The following is a 20,661-nucleotide window of genomic DNA, read 5'->3' on the forward strand; positions in this document are numbered from 1 at the left end:
TGCCAGGTGAATGAAAGTGGGAAATGAGATTGTTCAAGGGAAAGGAATTACTGAAATATAATGCTATATGTGTGGAGGCAGAAATTTTTTCTTTTGATGAATTTTTTGGATTTTCTTTGTATCTGTTAATGGAAGGAGTTTTAATTTATAATTAAATAATGAGCAGACTCTATATAGCATTGACATACCCAGTATTCATAACTCTTTTCAGTTCTTAAATTTCTGCTGACTCTAATTTATATACAGAGCCAGCTGCTAATCTGGTGTTGACTAACCAACATGTATTTGTTGAGTACCTGAGTCTCTGTTCTAAATAAAACCGTATTTATCAGAATGCCAGCATCATGCCATGACAGATTACTTTGCAAAATGACAGTAGTTTCAGTATGCTCAACTACAGAGTGAGTGAATGGTAGTTCTTTTCCATTTTGTTTCAGGGATATGCTGTGAGTCACACAAATCCATCCAAGAAAACAAAAATTAAAGTCTACTGGAATGCTCCAAGCAATTCTCCGAATCACATAAAGTTTCTGTGAGTGGGAGAGCTTACAAATCTGCAACTAGTCAAATTGAAATAATGGTCTCTGTCATTTTTGATACCTATTGGACATTTACCTGTATAGGAGTGGTTTGGTGTAGAATGACACCACCTTTGGTCTGTTTTGCTTTTCATTTGATTTTTCCACCGAGCCCAAGACCTAACACCTAATAGGTGCTTAATACATACCTGTTGAGTGAATTAAATATTGTGGTGCCTTCATGTTAAGAGGCATTAGTTAATATTTACTTGAGTTCATATATGGTGTATGGACTAATACATTTTTTTAGATTTGTTCTTATCTTAATATGATAGTATGAAAAAATTCCTAAAATTTGGATGACTTTTTTGTAGTGTTATAACTTGCATATTAGATTAGTAAGACTGTTCATGCCCTCAGAATTATGAAATTCAGTAGGATTAGAAGTCCATTTCCCTTAATCCTCTGTGCAAGGGGAAGTGGAATGTCATAAAAACAGTTTAATGATAACTGAGTGGTGTTAGAGACATATATATGTTTTTTTTATCAAAAAAAATTTTTTTTAATGTTTATTTTTGAGAGAGAGAGAGAGAGAGAGAGAGAGAGAAGGATACAGAGGATCTGAAGTGGGCTCTGTGCTGACAGCAGAGAGCCCAATGTGGGGCTCAAACTCACGAAACCTGGGATCATGAGCTGAGCTGAAGTCGGATGCTTAAGGGAGTGAGCCACTCAGTGCCCCTACAGATGTATATTTTAAGGAGAATTAGTCTCCTGACATGTCTGTATGTTTTGTTTCACTATGTATGCAAGTGCTAGCACACAGAAACACAGCTTTACACCTGTGTGTGGTGTGGAATGTGGAAGAGGACTGTGATGCCAATAAGATCTGGTGTTGCTTATGCAGCCTCTATCTGACTTCTTGCTGTAGCTGCCTGCTACACATGCCCTGTGGGATAATTTGAACAGCGCACTATGAAATAAGTAGCAGTAGTATGTTCTTTATATGTCAGGGAATAGAAGTCTGTGCGTTTTAGTCCTTATCTGGCACTCATGGACTGCTGGGAGTATGCCCAAAGGGCAGACGAGGAGGAGAGAAGAGAAGAAAAGAAAGATCAAGAGTAAGCAAGAGAACAAGGGCAGTAAAAGTTCATTTAGTAATGAGGTAGAAGAGTCATTAGAGATTTGTCTTAGACAAAATTGGTGGTACTGTTGGGTAGTATTAAGTTGTGTGTCCCAAGTTTACTTCTTTTCTTTTTATCTTTTTTTTTTTTTTGATTCAATTATAATGGGCCACAATTAGGGTTCTGTTTGATCTCATTAGTACTGCATTTCAGAGTCACAGTTGTTGAGAAGTATAAAATCTACTGGGTGAAGATTCCTGGCCCTGTAATTTCACAGCCCAATGCACCGCCTTTTACAACACCTGAAGCTACAGTAGCACCTTTGTCAACATTACCTCCTGTATCCCATTTAACCAAATCAGTAAGTAACCTTTTCATGGTTTCACCAAATGCAAGCTAAAAGAACAGTGTCTTTGGAAATTGTGGTTTGTACTTGCTGAAGTATGCAGAGAAGTAGCTGTGCTGGGTTGTGGCAGTGAGTTTTTGGGACCTCTGCAGGAAATCTGAAGGAAGTCTTTATTGCCACATTATGACTTATGGGTCAGGATAAAGGGAGTGCAACACCCTGCATGTTCGAGGTGTGCTTATGACATTCTGTAGTCTGTACAGCCAAATATCAAACACGGAGAGGAACATTAAAGCTTAAGCTAAATTTAGACAAGATTTGGAGCAGAATCTTGAAATGGTGATGTAACTCCTAGATCTGATTTCACTAAGGCCAGTGAGTACTGGGGGATTCTATGTGCTGAACGACAGAAGCTCTTTTGCAAACTCATCAGCTAGAATTCCGTTTAGGCCCTTGGGTTCAAACGAACTGTGGCTGAGAAAACATATCTTGTAAAGGGTAGTGCATATTAATAACATTAGGTTTTACTGAAAGAAATTCTGATAAATGAGACTTATTAGTTCTGAAGTGAAAATAATGAAAAGTGTCTTACGGCAGGTTATTACAGTTAAAAGAACAAACTCGGGTCTGAATCCTGTCTCGCCTACTTTCTGTGTGACTTTAGACAAGCTACTTAATTCTCAAAGTCTCAGTTTCTTCACCTATAAAATGAGAAGTAATAATATCCAGCTCTTACTATTATTATGAGAATTAAACAATGTAATGATTTTAAGGTTTCTAACTGCTTTGCACTTAATAGAAATTCTGTAAATATTAGTTCCTTTTTTCTTTTCCTTCTCTTTTTGTCTTTTTATAATTCTTTGTTCTCATGAGGAAGACTAAGTGAAGCACTTGTACTCTTTATGTACTGTCTCATTTTGTTTTCCTTCTACATTTTTCAATATATAATTATACTTGATTGCATTATTATGAATGTTACACTTTTGACCATACAATTAGATTTTTTTATTTGCACTAGCTCTAATTTACTTAGTCTTAATGTTTATTTATTTTAAAGCTGCCTTAGGGGGGTAAATAGTCAGTCTGGACCTGAGCTTCCTAGGAGGAATCTTTCCATATATTCACATAAAAGGCATTAGTTCTCATTGGAGCTTTTATGGTATCTCTATACCAGGTTTATAATCTCTGATTATAGAAAGGTTTATTCAGAGTCATGGGATTATAGCATTCATACAGAGCTAGAAGAGACCTCAGAATTCAGTCCCTGTATAGTTGAAGGTATACAAGAGAGACAGTTAAGTTCTTCAGCAAACATGATGGACTAAAGGGGAGAACAGAGACCAAAATGCAAGTTTCGTACTGGTTTGTTTTTTCCGTTCTACTGTGACTTTTCTTTAAGTTGCTGTGAAATAATAAGAAACGTGTATTGGTTTCTGCTGTGGTTCCTGCTAACATTTGGACTTTGACCCCAGTTCCTGATACAGAGCTCCTAAATCCCTTGTAATTTCCTGAGTGATAGGAATGCCTTTTGCTCTAATGGGTGGGCCGTCCATGGGGGCAGGTCACCAGAAAGACCAAGCCATGATTAGAAACTGGGAACTTTCTGCCCCCCACTCTCCATTTTCCAGAGATGAGCAAGGGGCTAAAAATTGAGTCATTAATCCGTCATGCCTCCATGAAGGCTTCATAAAAAATCCCAAAAGTATGGGGTTCAGAGAGCTCCCAGGTTGCTGAACACATGGAGGTGCTAGAAGGATGATGCCTTAGAGAGGGCATGGAAGCTCCACACACCTGCCCTGCCCACATACCCTCCCTGTGCACCTCTTCCACCTGTTTCTGGGTTTCATCGGGTAATAATACACTGGCAATCTAGTAAGAAACCTGTTTTCCTGAGTTCTGTGAGCCATCCTGGTACATTATCAAACTTGAGGAGAGGGTCATGGGAACCTCTAGTCTCCTTCATTGGGAACCTGGACCTTGTGGTTGGCCTCTGAAGTAAACAGTCTTGTGGGACTGAGCCCCTAACTTGTAGGATTGGACACTACCTTCAGGTAGATTGTGTCAGAATGGAATTGCAAAGTAGGACTTGTGCTTGGTGTCCACTGAGAATTGCAGAATTGCTTAATGTGGGAAAACCCCCCACACACTGGATGGCCAGAAGTGTCGGTAGAGTAGAAGAAATGAGAGGTGTTTGGATATAGTTCCCATTTAATCTAGACGCATGATGTTTAACTCCCTTCTGAAATACACTGTCATAGAGCATTCTAACAAGATGACTGAGCATTTCTGTACCATCAAATTGTGGAGCTGAGATTTTTGATGCTGGTCCTCTTATTTGCCATAACAAGGAAGCTCTGAATTAAATCATTGTAAATTGTTCCTGTTTCTCCTCCACTAAATTGTTATTACTATTATTTAGAGTGTTAGCGTATATTGGAATAACCATTTTTTCTTATATTATTTTAATATCAAATTTGAACCTGAATTCTAGATGCAGAGTCTAGGATCTGAATATAAAAATTCGTGAGTTTGTTTACTTTTTAAAAGTTCATTCTAAAAACTCAATGATATCTTTTAGGCAAGAATGTCAGTGTGGGCTTAAATATTCCCTAAGGTGTTTTTCAAAATTTACTGGAAACTATGCTCCAGAACATAACTGATGTGAAATATTTTGTGTATTAAAGGAACTTTAATACTCATGCACATTATAGTCCAACTAATGTTGTGTCTTCCAAATTTTAATCAAAATTAATTAAGTTTAAAAGTTCACAACCTAACTACTGCTCTGATCATGTCTAATTTGGGATGTGTTATTTGTTTCCTTCTTTGAATCTTTATTATGAAAAGATACTCTTGTTAAAACTTGTACTTCAAGGTAGTGGCTCTTTTATCATTGTGAAATGAACTGTTTGGTTGGTAATTAAGACTTTTTCTCCCTGTCATTTTTCTAGTTCAGTGCTTCAGATTGTGGGAACAAGAAGTTCTGTATTCGGAGTCCTTTGAACTGTGACCCAGAGAAGGAGCGTGCCTGTTTCTTCTTGTCCTTCACACGAGATGACCAATCAGTGGTGGTTGAAATGAGCGGTCCCAGTAAAGGCTATTTATCCTTTGCGTTTTCTCATGACAGATGGATGGTTTGTATCCCTCACTTACGTAAGTGGTAATGAAAGAAAAGTTACTGGAGGGAGCCTAATCAATGGCAGTTAGTTGTTTGTTCCAGAGTCAAATTATTATCCTGCTTACAATGGGAAGGGGAAGGGGAGGGCAGGAGAAATGAACATAGAGTGGGTTCTAAGTTAAAAATCTTTGGGTATTTCATGTTTTTAACAGTTGTACAATTATATACCACTAAGAAAGGCTGTCTTGTAGAAAGTTAGGAAAATCACTTTGTATCCAGTGGATTTGCCGCTATATCTTTCTGTCTGTCCTGTCTGCTTATCTCTTTGTGATAAAAGCTTGAAGTACAGTTAGGAGAAGTTGCTCTGCCTCAAGTCTCATGTTATTTGTGATGCTTTTCAAACCCTCATTGTTTTCTCAAGTGTCCAGCAATCCCAGCAAGGGTTGCTGCTCACGGAGTCCCCATTTTGGTAGTCATCAGTACATATCCCAAACAGAGGGTTAAACCTGGCGTGTCCAGGCATAAATATATTCCTTACCGGTAGGCTCCTTTGTCAGATCTACAGAAGGCAGCATTTGTTTTAAGCTGATTCTCGCTCTCCCTGGGTAGTGCTGAATGGATTCAATGGTTCTGTAGATGGCAGCCTTGTGCTGTGGTGTGGCAGCAGAGTGCATCCTAATCTTCCAGAAGGAAGGAGGGAGAGTATGGGCCAGGACATGTGTAAGTCCTTTTCGAAGCAGAGTTGATGGTGAGGTCAGGGATGACTACAAATGGAGAACGCCTCTTACTTCCACATTAGCAAAGGCGACGAGTTTTTTGTAGAGAGTTTTCTTCCTGTCATGTTTTAAACTTAGTATCACTTCTTAAGGGATTTGTAATTCAAAAAAAGAAAAGAAACGCTGAGATTCTGTGATAGAAGGACGAATGTTTTCCCTAAAAGTGCACTCTGATCACATTGGTCCTCGGATGCTCCTTGCATGTATTGCGGGAAACCAGGTGTAACTTTTTTAGGGGGAGGGCATTGCAATATATGCACATGACCTAGATATATTACTGTATAGTTCTAGAATGCACTCATTATCTTTTTTCATTAAGCAAAACATAGACCTTAACCTTATGAGATTTAAGATATGTCATATGCTTTTAAAAATGACATATAAGAAATTGTGACTCTTTTTTTAAAGTTGTTTTTTGGGAAATTTTATGCTGGATCAAATGATGTTGCAAGAGTTCAAGACCTTTTCCCCATTGCCCTTTGTAATTGACAAAGAGCAATAGCATATTTGTTGGTTATTTGCAGTTCAGGCAGAAATGAACCAAGTTTGGCCCATAAGGTGGATAATGAGGCTGGGTTAGAAATAAAATTAGGAGCTCCTGGGTGGCTCAGTCGGGTAAGCATCCAACTCTTGATTTCACCACATGTCACGATCTCGTGGTTTGTGAAATTCAGCCCCTGAGACAGGCTCTGCACTGACAGTGCAGAGATGCTTGGGATTCTCTCTCCCTCTCTCTTTGCCCCTCCCCTGCTTGTGCGTGCATGCATGCGTTCTTCCTCTCTCTCTCTCAAAATAAATAAATAAACATTAACAAAATAAAAAAAAAATGGGACCATAAAGCAATAAGGAAAGATGGTGGTAGTACTTGTTGTGTGAACAGTTCTGAAGATAAACCCAGCAAGGGTTAACAATGGTAGCCTTGTTGGAGTAAGTGTGTAGTTTCATCTGTAACATACAGTATCATTTAGATATGTGTTCTAGTCATTTACATAAAAAAACATTCCAGTCACTTTAGAGCCAAACTTCATGCAATAGTATACTCACATTTTTCCTTTTCTGGTCACATAAAATCTGTCAGCGAGAGGAAAAGACACTAGTGCTGTACTGAGTGTGGTGATGAGGCACCCACAAGTAGACCAGTTATTTCTGTTCTAAGTTGTAGGCATAGATGGCACAAAAGCATTTATCTGTAATTCAAGATATATTTATCTTACTTAGAAATCTTATGTTTCTAGTATAGTACTCATCAAAAATGTTTATAAGAAAGACTTAATTATGCAGGTGCAGTTGATTTACAGAGCAATCTTACTTAATGATTAAAATCATTTGTACACCTGTTTGCCTAAATTGGGGGAAATAAATCATCCTCAGAAAATATTTTTAAAGTGGTTACTTCTATTCCTGGTTATTTAAAAAATTTTAGGATATTTTTATGACCTGCTATTTCTTTTCAGTACGTAATATAAATTTAAATATTGAAGGTATCTGATGTTACGAATACTGATCAACCTGAATGATACCTTTTTCAGTTTCACTTATAAATTAATGATAGCAATTGTTTTGGTGTTAAACTTCACTAAAATTGATGAAAAGTATAATTTTCTGCATTTTAGTTATCACTGACTTGCTAATGTCTGAATTTTAACTAATTTCAAAGTATCCACATATTCCCTATCTTCGTATACTTTGTTAAATGATATAAAGTATATTAAGTGTACATATTATATATTAGCTTCTATTCCTTGCCTTCTCCTGATTGGTGTCATCTTGCTTTATACATAATTTCTCAGTGCTCAAGTTCTAGAATGCTCCCAGTTCTGACTTCTTTTGTACTTCAGACTGGGATTTTCAGTGGCCAGCTGGTCTTGTCCAGATGAGTGTTCTTGGACAACACAAACCATTATCTGTAAAATTGAACTTAATATCTTTCCTCCTCATGTTTCTTGTGTTCCTCATTCTTGGTGGTCAAAAATAGAAATAAAAAAGCAGTTACCATTATTGAATCCTTGCTTCTTTTCAGATGCCGTCCTGGGCAATTTATAGACTATCTCATTCACTGTTGTCATCATCTTTAGTGTTCAGGGAATTTTGGTTGTGACTTAGATTCTTCCCTTTTATTCACCTATCAGGTCCTTCTTCCTCTTACCCACCCCCCCTTTTTGTTTTGAGAAGTTTAAAATCCACATGACCATTGAAAGAATAGTACAACAAACACCAGTAAGTTTTTCACCTACACTTGCCACTTTCTTTCCCTCTCCATTCCCACACTGTGTGTGTGTGTGTGTGTGTGTGTGTGTGTGTGTGTGTATAGATTGACTTATGAAGTGTATATAAACACAAATTTTTCCCCAAACTATTTGAAGGTTAAATTGTAGATACATCATGACATTTTATCTCTAAAAGTTTTAGCAACTATCTACAGATCTAAGTATCTAAGAACAAGAATATTCTATAATTACCATAATATCTTTATCGCATTGAGAAAACTTAGTAATGATATAATTTCATGCAATGTAGTCTATATTCCAGATACCTCAGTTGTCCTGATAAAGTCCTTTACAGCTGTTCTTTTTTAAAAAAAGTTCTGAACCAAGATCCAGTCATTTATCACCAATACATTTAATTGTTATATCTTTTTGATCAGTTACCCTACCTGTTTTTTAGAATTTTTTTTCATGCTCCCATTCTGTAGAAAGTTCCACAATTTGTGCAATAGATTCAGGTTAAGATTTTTGGCACAAGTACTACCTAAGGGATATGTTTATTTCTCAGTACATCATATCAAGAGATGTGTAATGTCAAATTATTCCATTATTGATGATTCTGTGTTTGATCACTATTATCCATCAGATTTTTCCTTTGTGAAGGTGTGTTTTCTCTTTTTAATTAATAAGTAATCTGTGGGGTAATACTTTGAGTGTATATGAATATTCTGTTCCTCAATAACATTTTCTCAAGTGATTTTAGCATCTATTGATGTTCCTTGCCTGAATCAATTGTTACATTTGTGATTACAAATTGGTGATTTTCTAATCTGTTAGCTGGTGTTCTTTTTAAAAAAAGAGCTTTCTTTTCTCTGCACCTCTCCTTCCCTTTTGGTGAAACATTATGGATTAATGAGTTACTTTTGTCTATTGAGTTATAGTTTATCATCATCAGTCTTCTTTTAGCTGCTTATGTTGACCTAGATATGGCCTCTTAAAGCGTTTTTTTTTTTTCCCTTTTGATGGGTCTCCATTACTTTTTTAGTGTGTAACAAGCTGTTACACCAGAAAACATAGTTTATTGATTCCATTTTATAGTGTTATGCATTTCATCATTTCCCAAAGGAGGTCTGTTTCCTTTTGATAGGAATAGTTTTTAGAAGTCAGGATTTGAGTGCTTATGTGTTCACTGCTACCGATATTACATATACTTGTGATTCTGTCTTTGACGTACTTCCTTCATTCTCTTTATTGCATTGTCACTATCTCTGACTTCGCCTACACCTTTTTTGTCATTTCCAGACTGCCTCAGTGACCCCCTCACGAGTCTTCTTGGCTCCCTCATTTCTCCTGTCTGGTTCATCTTTCAATAGCCACTGGACTTTCCTTCCCAAGCTGCCACAGAGATAATCTCAATGCTATCCCCAAAAACCTTTGGTGAACCGTTAGTAGTTATAGGAAGAATATTTTTTTCATTAGCGTGGCTTTCAAAATACCTCAAAGTCCTTGTTGGAATTTCCAGCTTTACCCTGTTTTATGTTTTATGTTTTCACTAATACAGTTACCTGTTTTCTAAAATTTTCATACGTTTTTATATTTCTATGTCTTTAGTCCTGGAAATTCCTCCTTTTGGAAAACTTTCCCCTTATCTCAGGTCTATCTTACCCACATGTAAATATTTTTTATTTTCTAAGATCTAGTTAATTATCACCTTTCCTGATAAGGTTTTTCAATCTTTGGGTCTACATAATTTGTGTTTCCATGGTACTTTGTCTAAACCTGTTGTATCATAATTCACATACTATTACAACTGTCTGTTCCATTAAAATGTAGTCTTTGGTTGTAAGAACAATCTAGTCATCTTTATTTTTCCCATAGTATCCACACAATATTCTGAACGGCGCATTCTAAATGTTTGAAACAAGAGAAACAAATGGGAGAAAGGGTTCTGTCCAATTCAGAGATTTGGCAGAACTTCTTACATGTGTGTTTCCATGCTCCAGACTTGGGGTTTCTAGAAATTGCTTGGACCCTATAGTTGTAATAGCACTTTCTCATATTTTTCATTTTAGAGTAGTGAGAACTGAGAGTTATCTCTTCTCCATCCATCCCCATAATTTTCTCCAGTATTTGGGAGGTCTGCCTCCACACCAACAAGGAGTTAGTATGGTATTTGTCTTATCACCATTTTGCCTCTTGTTATATTAAAAGTTATTTTAAATAAAAAAAGAATTTTTATACCTCATAGCAGATAGTCTAGAAAACACACAATGTTTGTTTAAATCAGAAATCAGTGAACATTTTCTGTAAAGGTCCAGATAGTAACTCCTGAGAATTTGTGGGCCTACGGCCTCTGTTCTAACTACTCATCTCGGTTATGATAGTGCTAAAACAGCAATAGACAATCCATAAATTAATAGGCATAGCTGTGTTCCAATAACACTTTATTTGTGGACACTGAAATTTGGATTTCATGTATTTTTACTTGTCATGAAATATTCTTCTTTTAATTAAAAAAAAAAAACATTTAGAGCACCTGGGTGACTTGGTTGAGTGTCCGACTTCAGCTCAGGTCATGATCTCACGGTTCATGAGTTCGAGCGCTGTATTGGGCTTGCTGCTATCAGTGCAGAGCCGTCTTCAGATCCTCTGTCCCCCCCCCCCCCCCGCCCCTCCCCTGCTCGCATGCTCTCTCTCTCTCTCAAAAATAAATAAACATTAAAAAAACCGTTTTGATATGCAAACATCATTCTTAACCTGTGGGTTGTACCAAAACAGGCATTGGGCTGAATTTCGTCTGAGTGTGCCATAGTTTGTTGATTCCTGGTTTAAATCATGACGACTCCAAGTTTCTTGAGTTGGGCTAATTCTGATTTGAATATAAGATGTGTAACAGTGAATAATTGGTTTGCTAAGGTTAAGTACTTGGGAGTTCTCAAAAGTGGAACTTTTAAAAATAAATTTAAAGCATGTTAGAATATCATTGGGACTAATAGCAAAATTTGTTATAACTTGTCAGTCTTGGCTTTGTTTAAGGAGTTTAGTGACTATAGCACATAAAAGATCTTGTTAGCTATTTTATGGAGAATGATTTACAATAGGTGAAAGAACCAAAACTAAACACAGTAACCTAAAAGCCAGATTATTCATTTGTACCATCACTTAAATGGACTTTGAAGATGCAGTCTGTCCTCTGGTAGTCACTTCAAATAAGCTGTAACTTTTAGAGATAAAGAGTATTGGAGACTAAAGGATAGATAAGAACTAGACTGAAAAAAATGCCTCCTTGAATTCAGACGATTTGGTTTGAGTGTGTAATAGTAAATCAGTGTGTACAATATCAGCAGATTTGATTCTAGTATCTTCATCTTAAAAGGTCCCCCCCGGGGCGCCTGGGTGGCGCAGTCGGTTAAGCGTCCGACTTCAGCCAGGTCACGATCTCGCGGTCCGTGAGTTCGAGCCCCGCGTCGGGCTCTGGGCTGATGGCTCGGAGCCTGGAGCCTGTTTCCGATTCTGTGTCTCCTTCTCTCTCTGCCCCTCGCCCGTTCATGATCTGTCTCTCTCTGTCCCAAAAATAAATAAACGTTGAAAAAAAATTAAAAAAAAAAAAAGGTCCCCCCCAAACCCAGTATATTGCAGTGTGTTTATAGTTATGAAAAATTGTAGGACATAGATGTTTATTTACAAATAAATATCTAGAACAATGTTCATAATAAGTTCAGTGAAAAAACATAACGGAACTGTATTTTCAGTCCACTTGAGGTGAAAAAATAAATACAAATAGGTGTGGATAAATATATATGAAAGCATTAATAGTGGTGTTTAAGTTTAGGGGCTTATAAACATGTCTATTGTATTTATTTAAAAAAAATTTTTTTTTCTTTTTTTTTCAACGTTTTTTTTTTAGTTTTTTATTTTTGGGACAGAGAGAGACAGAGCATGAACGGGGGAGGGGCAGAGAGAGAGGGAGACACAGAATCGGAAACAGGCTCCAGGCTCCGAGCCATCAGCCCAGAGCCTGATGCGGGGCTCGAACTCACTGACCGCGAGATCGTGACCTGGCTAAAGTCGGACGCTTAACCGACTGCGCCACCCAGGCGCCCCTAAAAAATTTTTAATGTTTATTTTTGAGAGAGACCAAGCATGAGTGGGGGAGGGGCAGACAGGGAAACACAGAATCTGAAGCAGGCTTCAGGCTCTGAGCTGTCTCTACACAGCCCGATGCAGGGATTGAACTCACGAGCTATGAGATCATGACCCTCATGAGCCGTAGGTGGATGCTTAACTGACTGAGCCACCGAGGCACCCCTATTTTAATATATTTTTTATATTGAAATTGTGTTGTTTTCGTATTCTAACAAAATTATTTATGTATTTATTTATATTGAAGTATAGTTGACACATAATGTTACATTAGTTTCAGGTGTACAACATAGTGATTCAACAATTTGAAACATCATGCTACTATCTGTTATCATACAGAACTATAACACCATTGATTATATTCCCTATGCTCTACCTTTTATTTTGTTACTTATTCATTCCACAACTGGAAGCCTGTATGTCCCACTGCCTGTCATCCATTTTGCCCCTTCCCCCCACCTTCTGCCCTCTGGCAACCATCAAGTTTATTCTCTGTATTTATGGGTCTGTTTCTGCTTTTTGTTTCTTTCTTCAATATAGCAAAATTATTTTTTATTAATAAATTGGACAGCCAGTTCTCTGGAATTTGTGGTATCATTTGGGACTGAGTCAGTAAATTATGTTTTAAAAGCATCAAATACTATTTGATTTCATTAGGGATATTTTAAAAAACAAAATGTTGAAATTCCTTTGAATTTTTCTCATTTGCAATTGTTTTTCAGGGTGATGATGATGCTTATGTGTGTATTCATGAAGATCACACTGTGCACATACAACCATCCCGTTTGATGGGGCGAAGTCACCCTGTGATGGACTCCAGGGTAGGTGGGAAGATTCTGGGAACCTCCACCCCTCTTGTCTGCCCCTGGCTATGCGGCCAACATTGGCAGTAGGGTTTCTTTCTTACAACAAGCTGGAAGACACTTTTCTGTGCTTTTATTTTTAAAATAATATATAAAAATATATAAAGTAAGTTATATTATTATATTTGTACATTTAATTTATTAATGTCATATTATTTTATTTAACATTATATATTCAATATATTTAATATTATATAGTTTAATAAAATTGTATATATGTATTTAATGTATACAACATAATGCTTTGAGATATATATATATATATATACACACACACACACACACACACACACACATAGTGAAATGACTGCTACCATTATCTCCTCTCTTACTTTTTTTTCTTTTTTGTGGTGAGGGCACCTGAAATTTTCTCTTAGCAAATTTCCAGTATATAATACAGTATTATTAACTATAGTCATCAGATCTCTAGACTTTCATCCTACATAACTGCAACTTTGTACCCTTTGACCAACATCTCCCCTTTTCTACACTTCGGGAAGCACAAGATAAGGTTCTCTTATAGGAAAAGATGAATCCGCGTGCGCCGTTTAAATCCTTTTTTGCATCTTATAAAAAAAATTATGGTTAAGATAGTCAAAGCATCAGCTCCCTTTCATAAGCTTACAGATAGATTTTTAAGAAAAGGTGTAGGTTAATGACACAGTTTCTTGTCTAGTGAGAAAGGGGAACATGTATGGTAGAGACTGGTTCAGTGCCTTGGACAGTTGTCTTCAGTGCTCCTTGTTGGCATCTATGCCAAAGATCGCTTATTTCTGGTAGAGAAGTGTCTTTTTCACATGGCAATTGACAAGCAAGTGAGCTCTGACCAAGAAGTAGTCATCTCCTAATAACATTATGTTCTCTGCAGAGCTTTCCCATAGCTTGGAACTTCTCTCTTGATGCACATCGCATCTTGGCCACTAGGGTATTACTTTCTAATTGTTTCTTCAGTGTTTTTGATTGTGTGTTAGAGGCGAGAGGGGGTTAGTACATCTGCCAAAATTTCTAACCTGGGTAGAGGGTTTGTGGGGTTCTGACTCAAAGTAAAAATAGTGTTTTTGCCAAGTAGGATAAAGACCAATAAACCAGGAGAAAATGTTTCTTGTACTCCTCAGAGAGGAAGTGGACAAACAATGATACAGCAGACAAAACATGCACAAAGGATCTTAGGGAAAGGAAATCGAACAGGTCAGGATTTTGATCATATTTTATTTTTAGCAAATCTGTGGAAAGTGCTGAAGAGACCCATTGTGTGTGTTTGTAGGGTGCTCTTGAGGATATGGCTTGGAGGCTGGCGGATGGTGTTATGCAGTGTTCTTTCAGAAGAAACATTACCCTTCCTGGGGTTAAGAACAGATTTGATCTAAACACAAGCTACTACATCTTTCTAGCAGATGGTGCAGCTGACAATGGTACGTATATTGATAAAAACTATCTTTTCAAGTTTGTTCCTTTCTCTTCTTCCCTTTTCCACCTGTTCTGGAGACACTACTATAATTGCTCATTTTTTAAGATACGCACTTGTGGGTAAAGAGTTATCAAAACCCTTTTCCATTTTTGCCTGACAATTTGACTTTGGTTAACCTTCTAGGTTTGTTTCCCTGGAAACTAGATAAAAGTAGTGTCAACTGTGTCATAAAGCAACATGCTTATGATAAAAATGACTTCTGGCTGGCAAACTGCATTTGGACCAGGAAGAACTATAAATACCTAGGAAGAAGCCATATCTTTGGGCTTCCCTAAGTGTTGTGACATTGGCAGATCCCTGGCAGGGATCCTACAAACAGTGACTGTAGGGTTGTTGCAACAGATTTTGGCTTTTGCAGGGTAACCTGTCCACTATGAATTTCACCACCTTGAACCTGAGCTTTCTCCAGGGAGCTGGAGGAAGGGAAGAGAGAATAGCTCTTAGACAGCTGAATAAAGTGCTACAGGATCTCCCACTGAAGGAGAATGCCTCTCAGTGCTCTGCAGATGTGCTGTGTCTCCTGTCCCACGTCTTTCTAAGTGAATCTGATGTCAAGTGCAGCCTATGGTAGTTTTATGAGTTTGAATATTTCCCTTATCCTTAAGAAGACTGCCCTGGTGGGTATTGATTGCAACACATTTTTTAAAAACATTTTTTAACCTTTTTTATTTATTTTGAGAGAGACAGAGACATTGCGAGTGGGGAGGGGTAGAGAGGGAGACAGAGAATCCCAAGGAGGCTCCACGCTGCCAGCACAGAGCCTAATATGCGGCTTGAACTCACGAAACCATGAGATCGTGTCCAGACCCAAAATCAAGAGTCAGATGCTTAACCGACTGAGCCACCTAGGAGCCCTTGTGTTGTAACACATATTAAAAGGGATTATTAGATTTTGTTTAAGGCCTTGGCTAATGATGTTTTGAAGAACTACAAGAAATGCCAAGGTAGTATTTAGTGACTCCTCTCTTGGGAGATAATACTGTGCCCAAACTTTGAGACTGTAACTTCTTTTTAAAACTGTGAGAGGGGCGCCTGGGTGGCTCAGTCGGTTAAGCGTCCGACTTCGGCTCAGGTCATGATCTCACGGTCCATGAGTTCGAGCCCCGCGTCGGGCTCTGGGCTGACAGCTCAGAGCCTGGAGCCTGTTTCAGATTCCGTGTCTCCCTCTCTCTCTGACCCTCCTCCGTTCATGCTCTGTCTCTCCCTGTCTCAAAAATAAATAAAAACATTAAAAAAAATTTAAAACTGTGAGAAGCTGGGTGTATAGAATGGGAGGTCAGGGGGTGAGGTAAAGGAAGAGGAAGAGACAAATGTGGTGCAGGTGGAGTTGTGAAAAGCCTTGCATATTTATACTCTAGGTAAAGGGGAGACAGTGGTTTTGGAGCAGGATAAAATATCTACTCATGGTACAAAAAAATTTAGGAATATTTGTAGATTTAGTTGTAGGTGATATGTGTAGTTATCTTAGTCAAATCATGTATTCTTATTTGCACCAGCATCAGCAAATATGGCTTGAAAATCATTTCTTGGTTAAGTGATAATGAATAAAAATTACTCAGGGCTTAATGAGTGCCAGTCACTGGATAAGCACTATAGTTAGATTTTTCATTTTTATCTTCATAATATTACATTAGGTATGTAGTATTATTATCTGTTTCATCCCAGAGGAAACTGAGGCTTAGGAGCAGTGAAGTAATTTGCCCAGATGAGTGAATGGTAGAGTTGGAATTTGAACCCAAACTCTTTGACCTCAGAGCCTAACTAGTCAACACTTTTGAACACGGGAAATACAGGAATTGGATTTTTAATGAGGAAAAGGTCACATATGTGTGTTTTTAAACAGATACCACTAAAGCGCAGGTAATTGTTTGTCATTATTACAATTGTCACTTACTGTGTGCAGTATACATATCTTGTTTATTTCTCACAGAGGCTCTGTAAATATACATTATATTGACCATTTTAGAAATAAAGAAACTGGAACCTAGAAAGGTTAAGTAACTTCTTCCATATCTAACAAGTAAGAAATTATTAAGTCAGATATTAAACCCCAGGCTGTTCTGCTTACAGAAGCCATGCCCTTTCCATCATACCAGATTGCTTCCTTTGGTGCCCGGTATGTTACAAATGCTTCATAAATGATTATTGATGCAAATGGAAGTCTTAAATTGCTATGGGATTTGACAGTTTGCATTTATACTTTAGAAAATTTTATACTTAAAAGATGTTACACGTATTAAAATAAAAGCAATTTCATTTAAGTGGATGAATTCTATTATATAACAAATTGTGTGTGTGTGGGGGGGTATATGAGAATGCCAAAAATTTCTTCTTAGGTCAGCACTGTAGAAATTGGAATGTATTTTCTTATAGAAACAATATTTTAAGTGTTAGTCCTTTTTTTAAAAATGTTTTTTTAAACATTTATTTATTATTGAGACACATAGAGAACCAGAAAATGAGCATGGGAGGGACAGAGAGAGGGGGAGACACAGTATCTGAAGCAGGCTCCAGGCTCTGAGCTGTCAGCCCAGAGCCCGATGTGGGGCTTGAACTCACAAGCGGTGAGATCATGACCTGAGCCGAAGTTGGATGCTTAACCAACTGAACCACCCAGGCTCCCCTTAAGTGATAGTTCTAATATTTCCTCAGAAAAACCTCATTCCTGGATAATGCATGTGCAGAATAGACCATTGTTGTATCTTCCTCTCCTGCTGGTGTTGCTGTGCTGATGTTATGGGGGAGAGCATCTATATTGTCTTTTGTAGTGTTTCTCAAACAACCTTCTTGAGAAAAGCTTCAGTGTAGCCTCAAACAACCTTCTTCAGAATTGAGTGACTGCTAAAAAATGCAGATTCCTGAACTCCATCTTAGACCCACTGAATCTCTGTTGTTGATGCTTGGAATCTGCATTTTTAAAAAAGTTTATTTTTGGGAGAGACAGAGACAGCATGAGTCGGGGGTACAGAGAGAGGGAGAGAGAGAATGTCAAGCAAGCTCTGTGCTGTTAGTGCAGAGCCCTATGCGGGACTCGAACCCATGGAATGTGAGATCATGACCTGAGCTGAAACCAGGAGTTGGAGTTGGAGTCAGATGCTTAACCAACTCAGCCACCCAGGCACCTCATTCTTCTGCATTTTTAACCAGCATCCCAGGTGATTGTTTTGTATACTGTGGTTTGATAACTCATTGCTCTAGGACAAGGTTCTCCCAAATAAGGTGTATATACATTGTAAGGCAGTCCAGGGATCCAAGGAACAACACCAGAACTTTGTATATAGATTGATTTTATCTCCTCTCATCTTAAAAAATTTCTTTTTTAATATATTTTAGTGTACATAATGCATTAAAACAATAGTACATGAATGTGTTTATTAACTCAAGTATACATATGTTGGGAGCACAGACTCATTTTTTTTTTTTAAACTGGTGGAGTGCAAAGCAAAAAAGCAAAACAAACCTCAAAAAGAAAAAAAAATCCAAACCTAACATTTCTGCTTTAGGGAATAAACTTTCCAGTACCCTTGTATTAAGGAACAAAGTACAATTGCCACATAAATCATTGTCTCTTCTGTTATCTAGTTATATGTACGTGAACCATTTATAAATTGCAGTCTGCTTAAAAGCAGTGAGACTTTGTGAGGTTGAAACCATTTTTCAAAGCCATCATAAAATCTCAGTAACTCTTATAAATGTAAAATGTACCCAATTTCAGTAAAATCCATTTAAAACCTTTTTCTAATACTGTTTCCTTCCTAGAATGCTGACATTGTCCTATCATGAGATAAGCAGTCATGTGAAATGATACAACTCACTTGGGTGAATAAGTAATTCACAATTAGGAAATCTACCAATTTAAATAATTAATGAACTGGAGACTCTGTTATCACATGACTGGTTATTTTAACAATTTAGGAATACCACACGTCACATAATACTGTAGAGCCTTGTACTAAACACAAACTCAACTTGCCTTAGAGCAGAAATCCAAGATTATAATAGAGCCGTACAAAGGAACTCCAAAAATTATAATGGACTTCTGCTTTAATGAAGGTTAAATTCTTGCTCAGCCATGGCTGTGAAGTGAATCAGAATTTAAAAATACTTTCTTCCAAATGACTCTCAGGCTATTGGGAATGTGGTCTGGTCTTCATTACTGCCGCTCTGCTAATTCAGTATAATTCCTGATAGTTATTGTCTCTCTCTTCTTGACTCTCTTCTGTAGGTATTCATTACGTAAAACTTTTCTTGTTTCCTGCTTTATCTCTGATCTCTGTTATAAACAAGCCATGATATAATAGTATTTGTGAAAAGAAATCAGTTGTCCTAACACCATTTTTTGAATAGTTCATTTTATCTTTGCTGCTTCAAAAGCCTCTTTATCATATATCAAACATTTATTAGTAAATCAAACTATTTCTAGTTTATTTTTCCACTAATCTATTACTGTACTCGTTGAAATTACTATAGCCTTATAATAGGTTATGAATTTTGATAGAGCATGATTCCCTTCCTGGCTGCTTTTTTCAGGAATTCTTGACTCTTTGTTATCTATCTGTTCTTCCAGATAAACTTTAGAAATGATTGTCAGATTCCATTAAAGAACCTGTTGGGGTTGTGATTGGAATTGCAATGAAATTTTAGATTAACTTGAAGAATAATCGACATCTTTGCAATAGAGAGTCTTTCTATCCAGAAGTATACTGGATATTCTATTGATTGAAATCCTGTGGTGTTCTTCAAGTCTTCATATAGGGTTTATATATATTTTTTGTTACTTTGTTTCTATGAATTTTATAGATTTTAATACGACCTATTGTGAATGGGATTGTTTTTCTTACATTTTCTAAATTTGTTGGTGTATAGGAAAATTATTGATTTTTGAATGTTTGTCTTGAATGTAGCCATCTAGTTTTCCAGTTGATTATTTTGGATTTTCTAGGTAAACATCGTATTTTATGCAAATAATGAGGTTACATAGCCCTCATTTTTTGTCTTGTTCCATTGTATTACTTCTCCCAGAAAAATGTGGACTAGCAAGAATTCTTGTCTTGTTCCTGATTTTGACAGGAATACTTTTGATATTCCGTGTTGTGTCATGTTTATTGTATTTTCCTGGTGGATAACTTTTATGGAGTTTAGGAAATGATTTTTTCCTAACTACAGAGTTCATGTTATGAACATGTGCTGAATTTCATTTGATGTCTGTCAGGCAGCAATTAAGAGAATATTTTATCATTACTTTTACAGACTTCAGAATGGCAAATGGTCCTCACTTTCCTGGGATAAACCTTGCTTGGCCATATTTTATAATACTCTGTTTTTTCAGATATTTAGTTTTGAGAGAGAGAGGGAGAACAGAGTGTGAGTGGGGGAGGGGAAGAGAGAGAGGAAGACACAGAATCTGAAGCAAGCTCTAGGCTGTGAGCTGTCAGCACAGAGCCCAATTTGGGGCTCAGACCCACGAATCTCAAGATAATGACCTGAGCTGAAGTTGGATGCTTAACCCACTGAGCCACCCAGGAGCCCCTATAATTCTTTTAATGCACAGTTGATTTGAATCACTAACATTTTATTTAAACTTTTTGCATCTGTATTTGTAGTTGATTTTGGTCTTTGGTTATAAGATTGTGTGTGTGTGTGTGTGTGTGTGTGTGTGTGCGCGCGCGCGCACGTGCACGCCTGCCTAGTTTTGGTTTCAGTGTTATGCTAATCTCATAGAATGAACTCTAGAAGAGCTTAAATAAGTATGAGTTTTTAAAGTTAATTTTTTTTTAATTTTATGATAGAACTCATGCACATAGCTGTCTGAGCCTTTAGAAATGGAAATATTTGACTAATTAAAAAAATTCTCCTACCGTTATTACTGTCCAGAGTTACTACTACTTCTTTGATGAAGTTTTATAATTCTAGACTTTTCTAGAAATTCATCCATTTCATTTCGATTTAAAAATTTTTTTTTGTCTGACTTAAAGTTGTATATAGTATTTTCATATAATTTTAAAGAGTGTCTTCTATATTAGCAGTTATGTCATCCTTTTTATTTCTGATACTGTTTGTGTTCTTTCTATTTTGTAGTCAGACTTGCCAAAAACAGTCAGTTT

At 37.1% G+C, this 20,661-nt stretch overlaps 1 protein-coding gene across 1 annotated transcript in view; it reads left to right on the forward strand.

Annotated features, from left to right (window-relative positions):
• Positions 1-20,661, forward strand: part of FRRS1 (ferric chelate reductase 1) — a 34,846-nt gene that overhangs the window by 2,048 nt on the left and 12,137 nt on the right. Inside the window, exons 3-7 of the mRNA XM_047084511.1 lie at positions 438-532; positions 1,853-2,000; positions 4,937-5,119; positions 12,949-13,047; positions 14,354-14,501. Of these exons, the coding sequence (XP_046940467.1) occupies positions 438-532; positions 1,853-2,000; positions 4,937-5,119; positions 12,949-13,047; positions 14,354-14,501 (673 nt within the window). The remainder of the gene's footprint in view (positions 1-437; positions 533-1,852; positions 2,001-4,936; positions 5,120-12,948; positions 13,048-14,353; positions 14,502-20,661) is intronic.

The sequence above is a fragment of the Lynx rufus genome, unplaced genomic scaffold, assembly GCF_022079265.1.
Source record: "Lynx rufus isolate CCGP_SWC_20201006 ecotype Redwood Valley unplaced genomic scaffold, mLynRuf1.p SCAF_2, whole genome shotgun sequence".
In the NCBI taxonomy this organism is placed as follows: domain Eukaryota; kingdom Metazoa; phylum Chordata; class Mammalia; order Carnivora; family Felidae; genus Lynx; species Lynx rufus.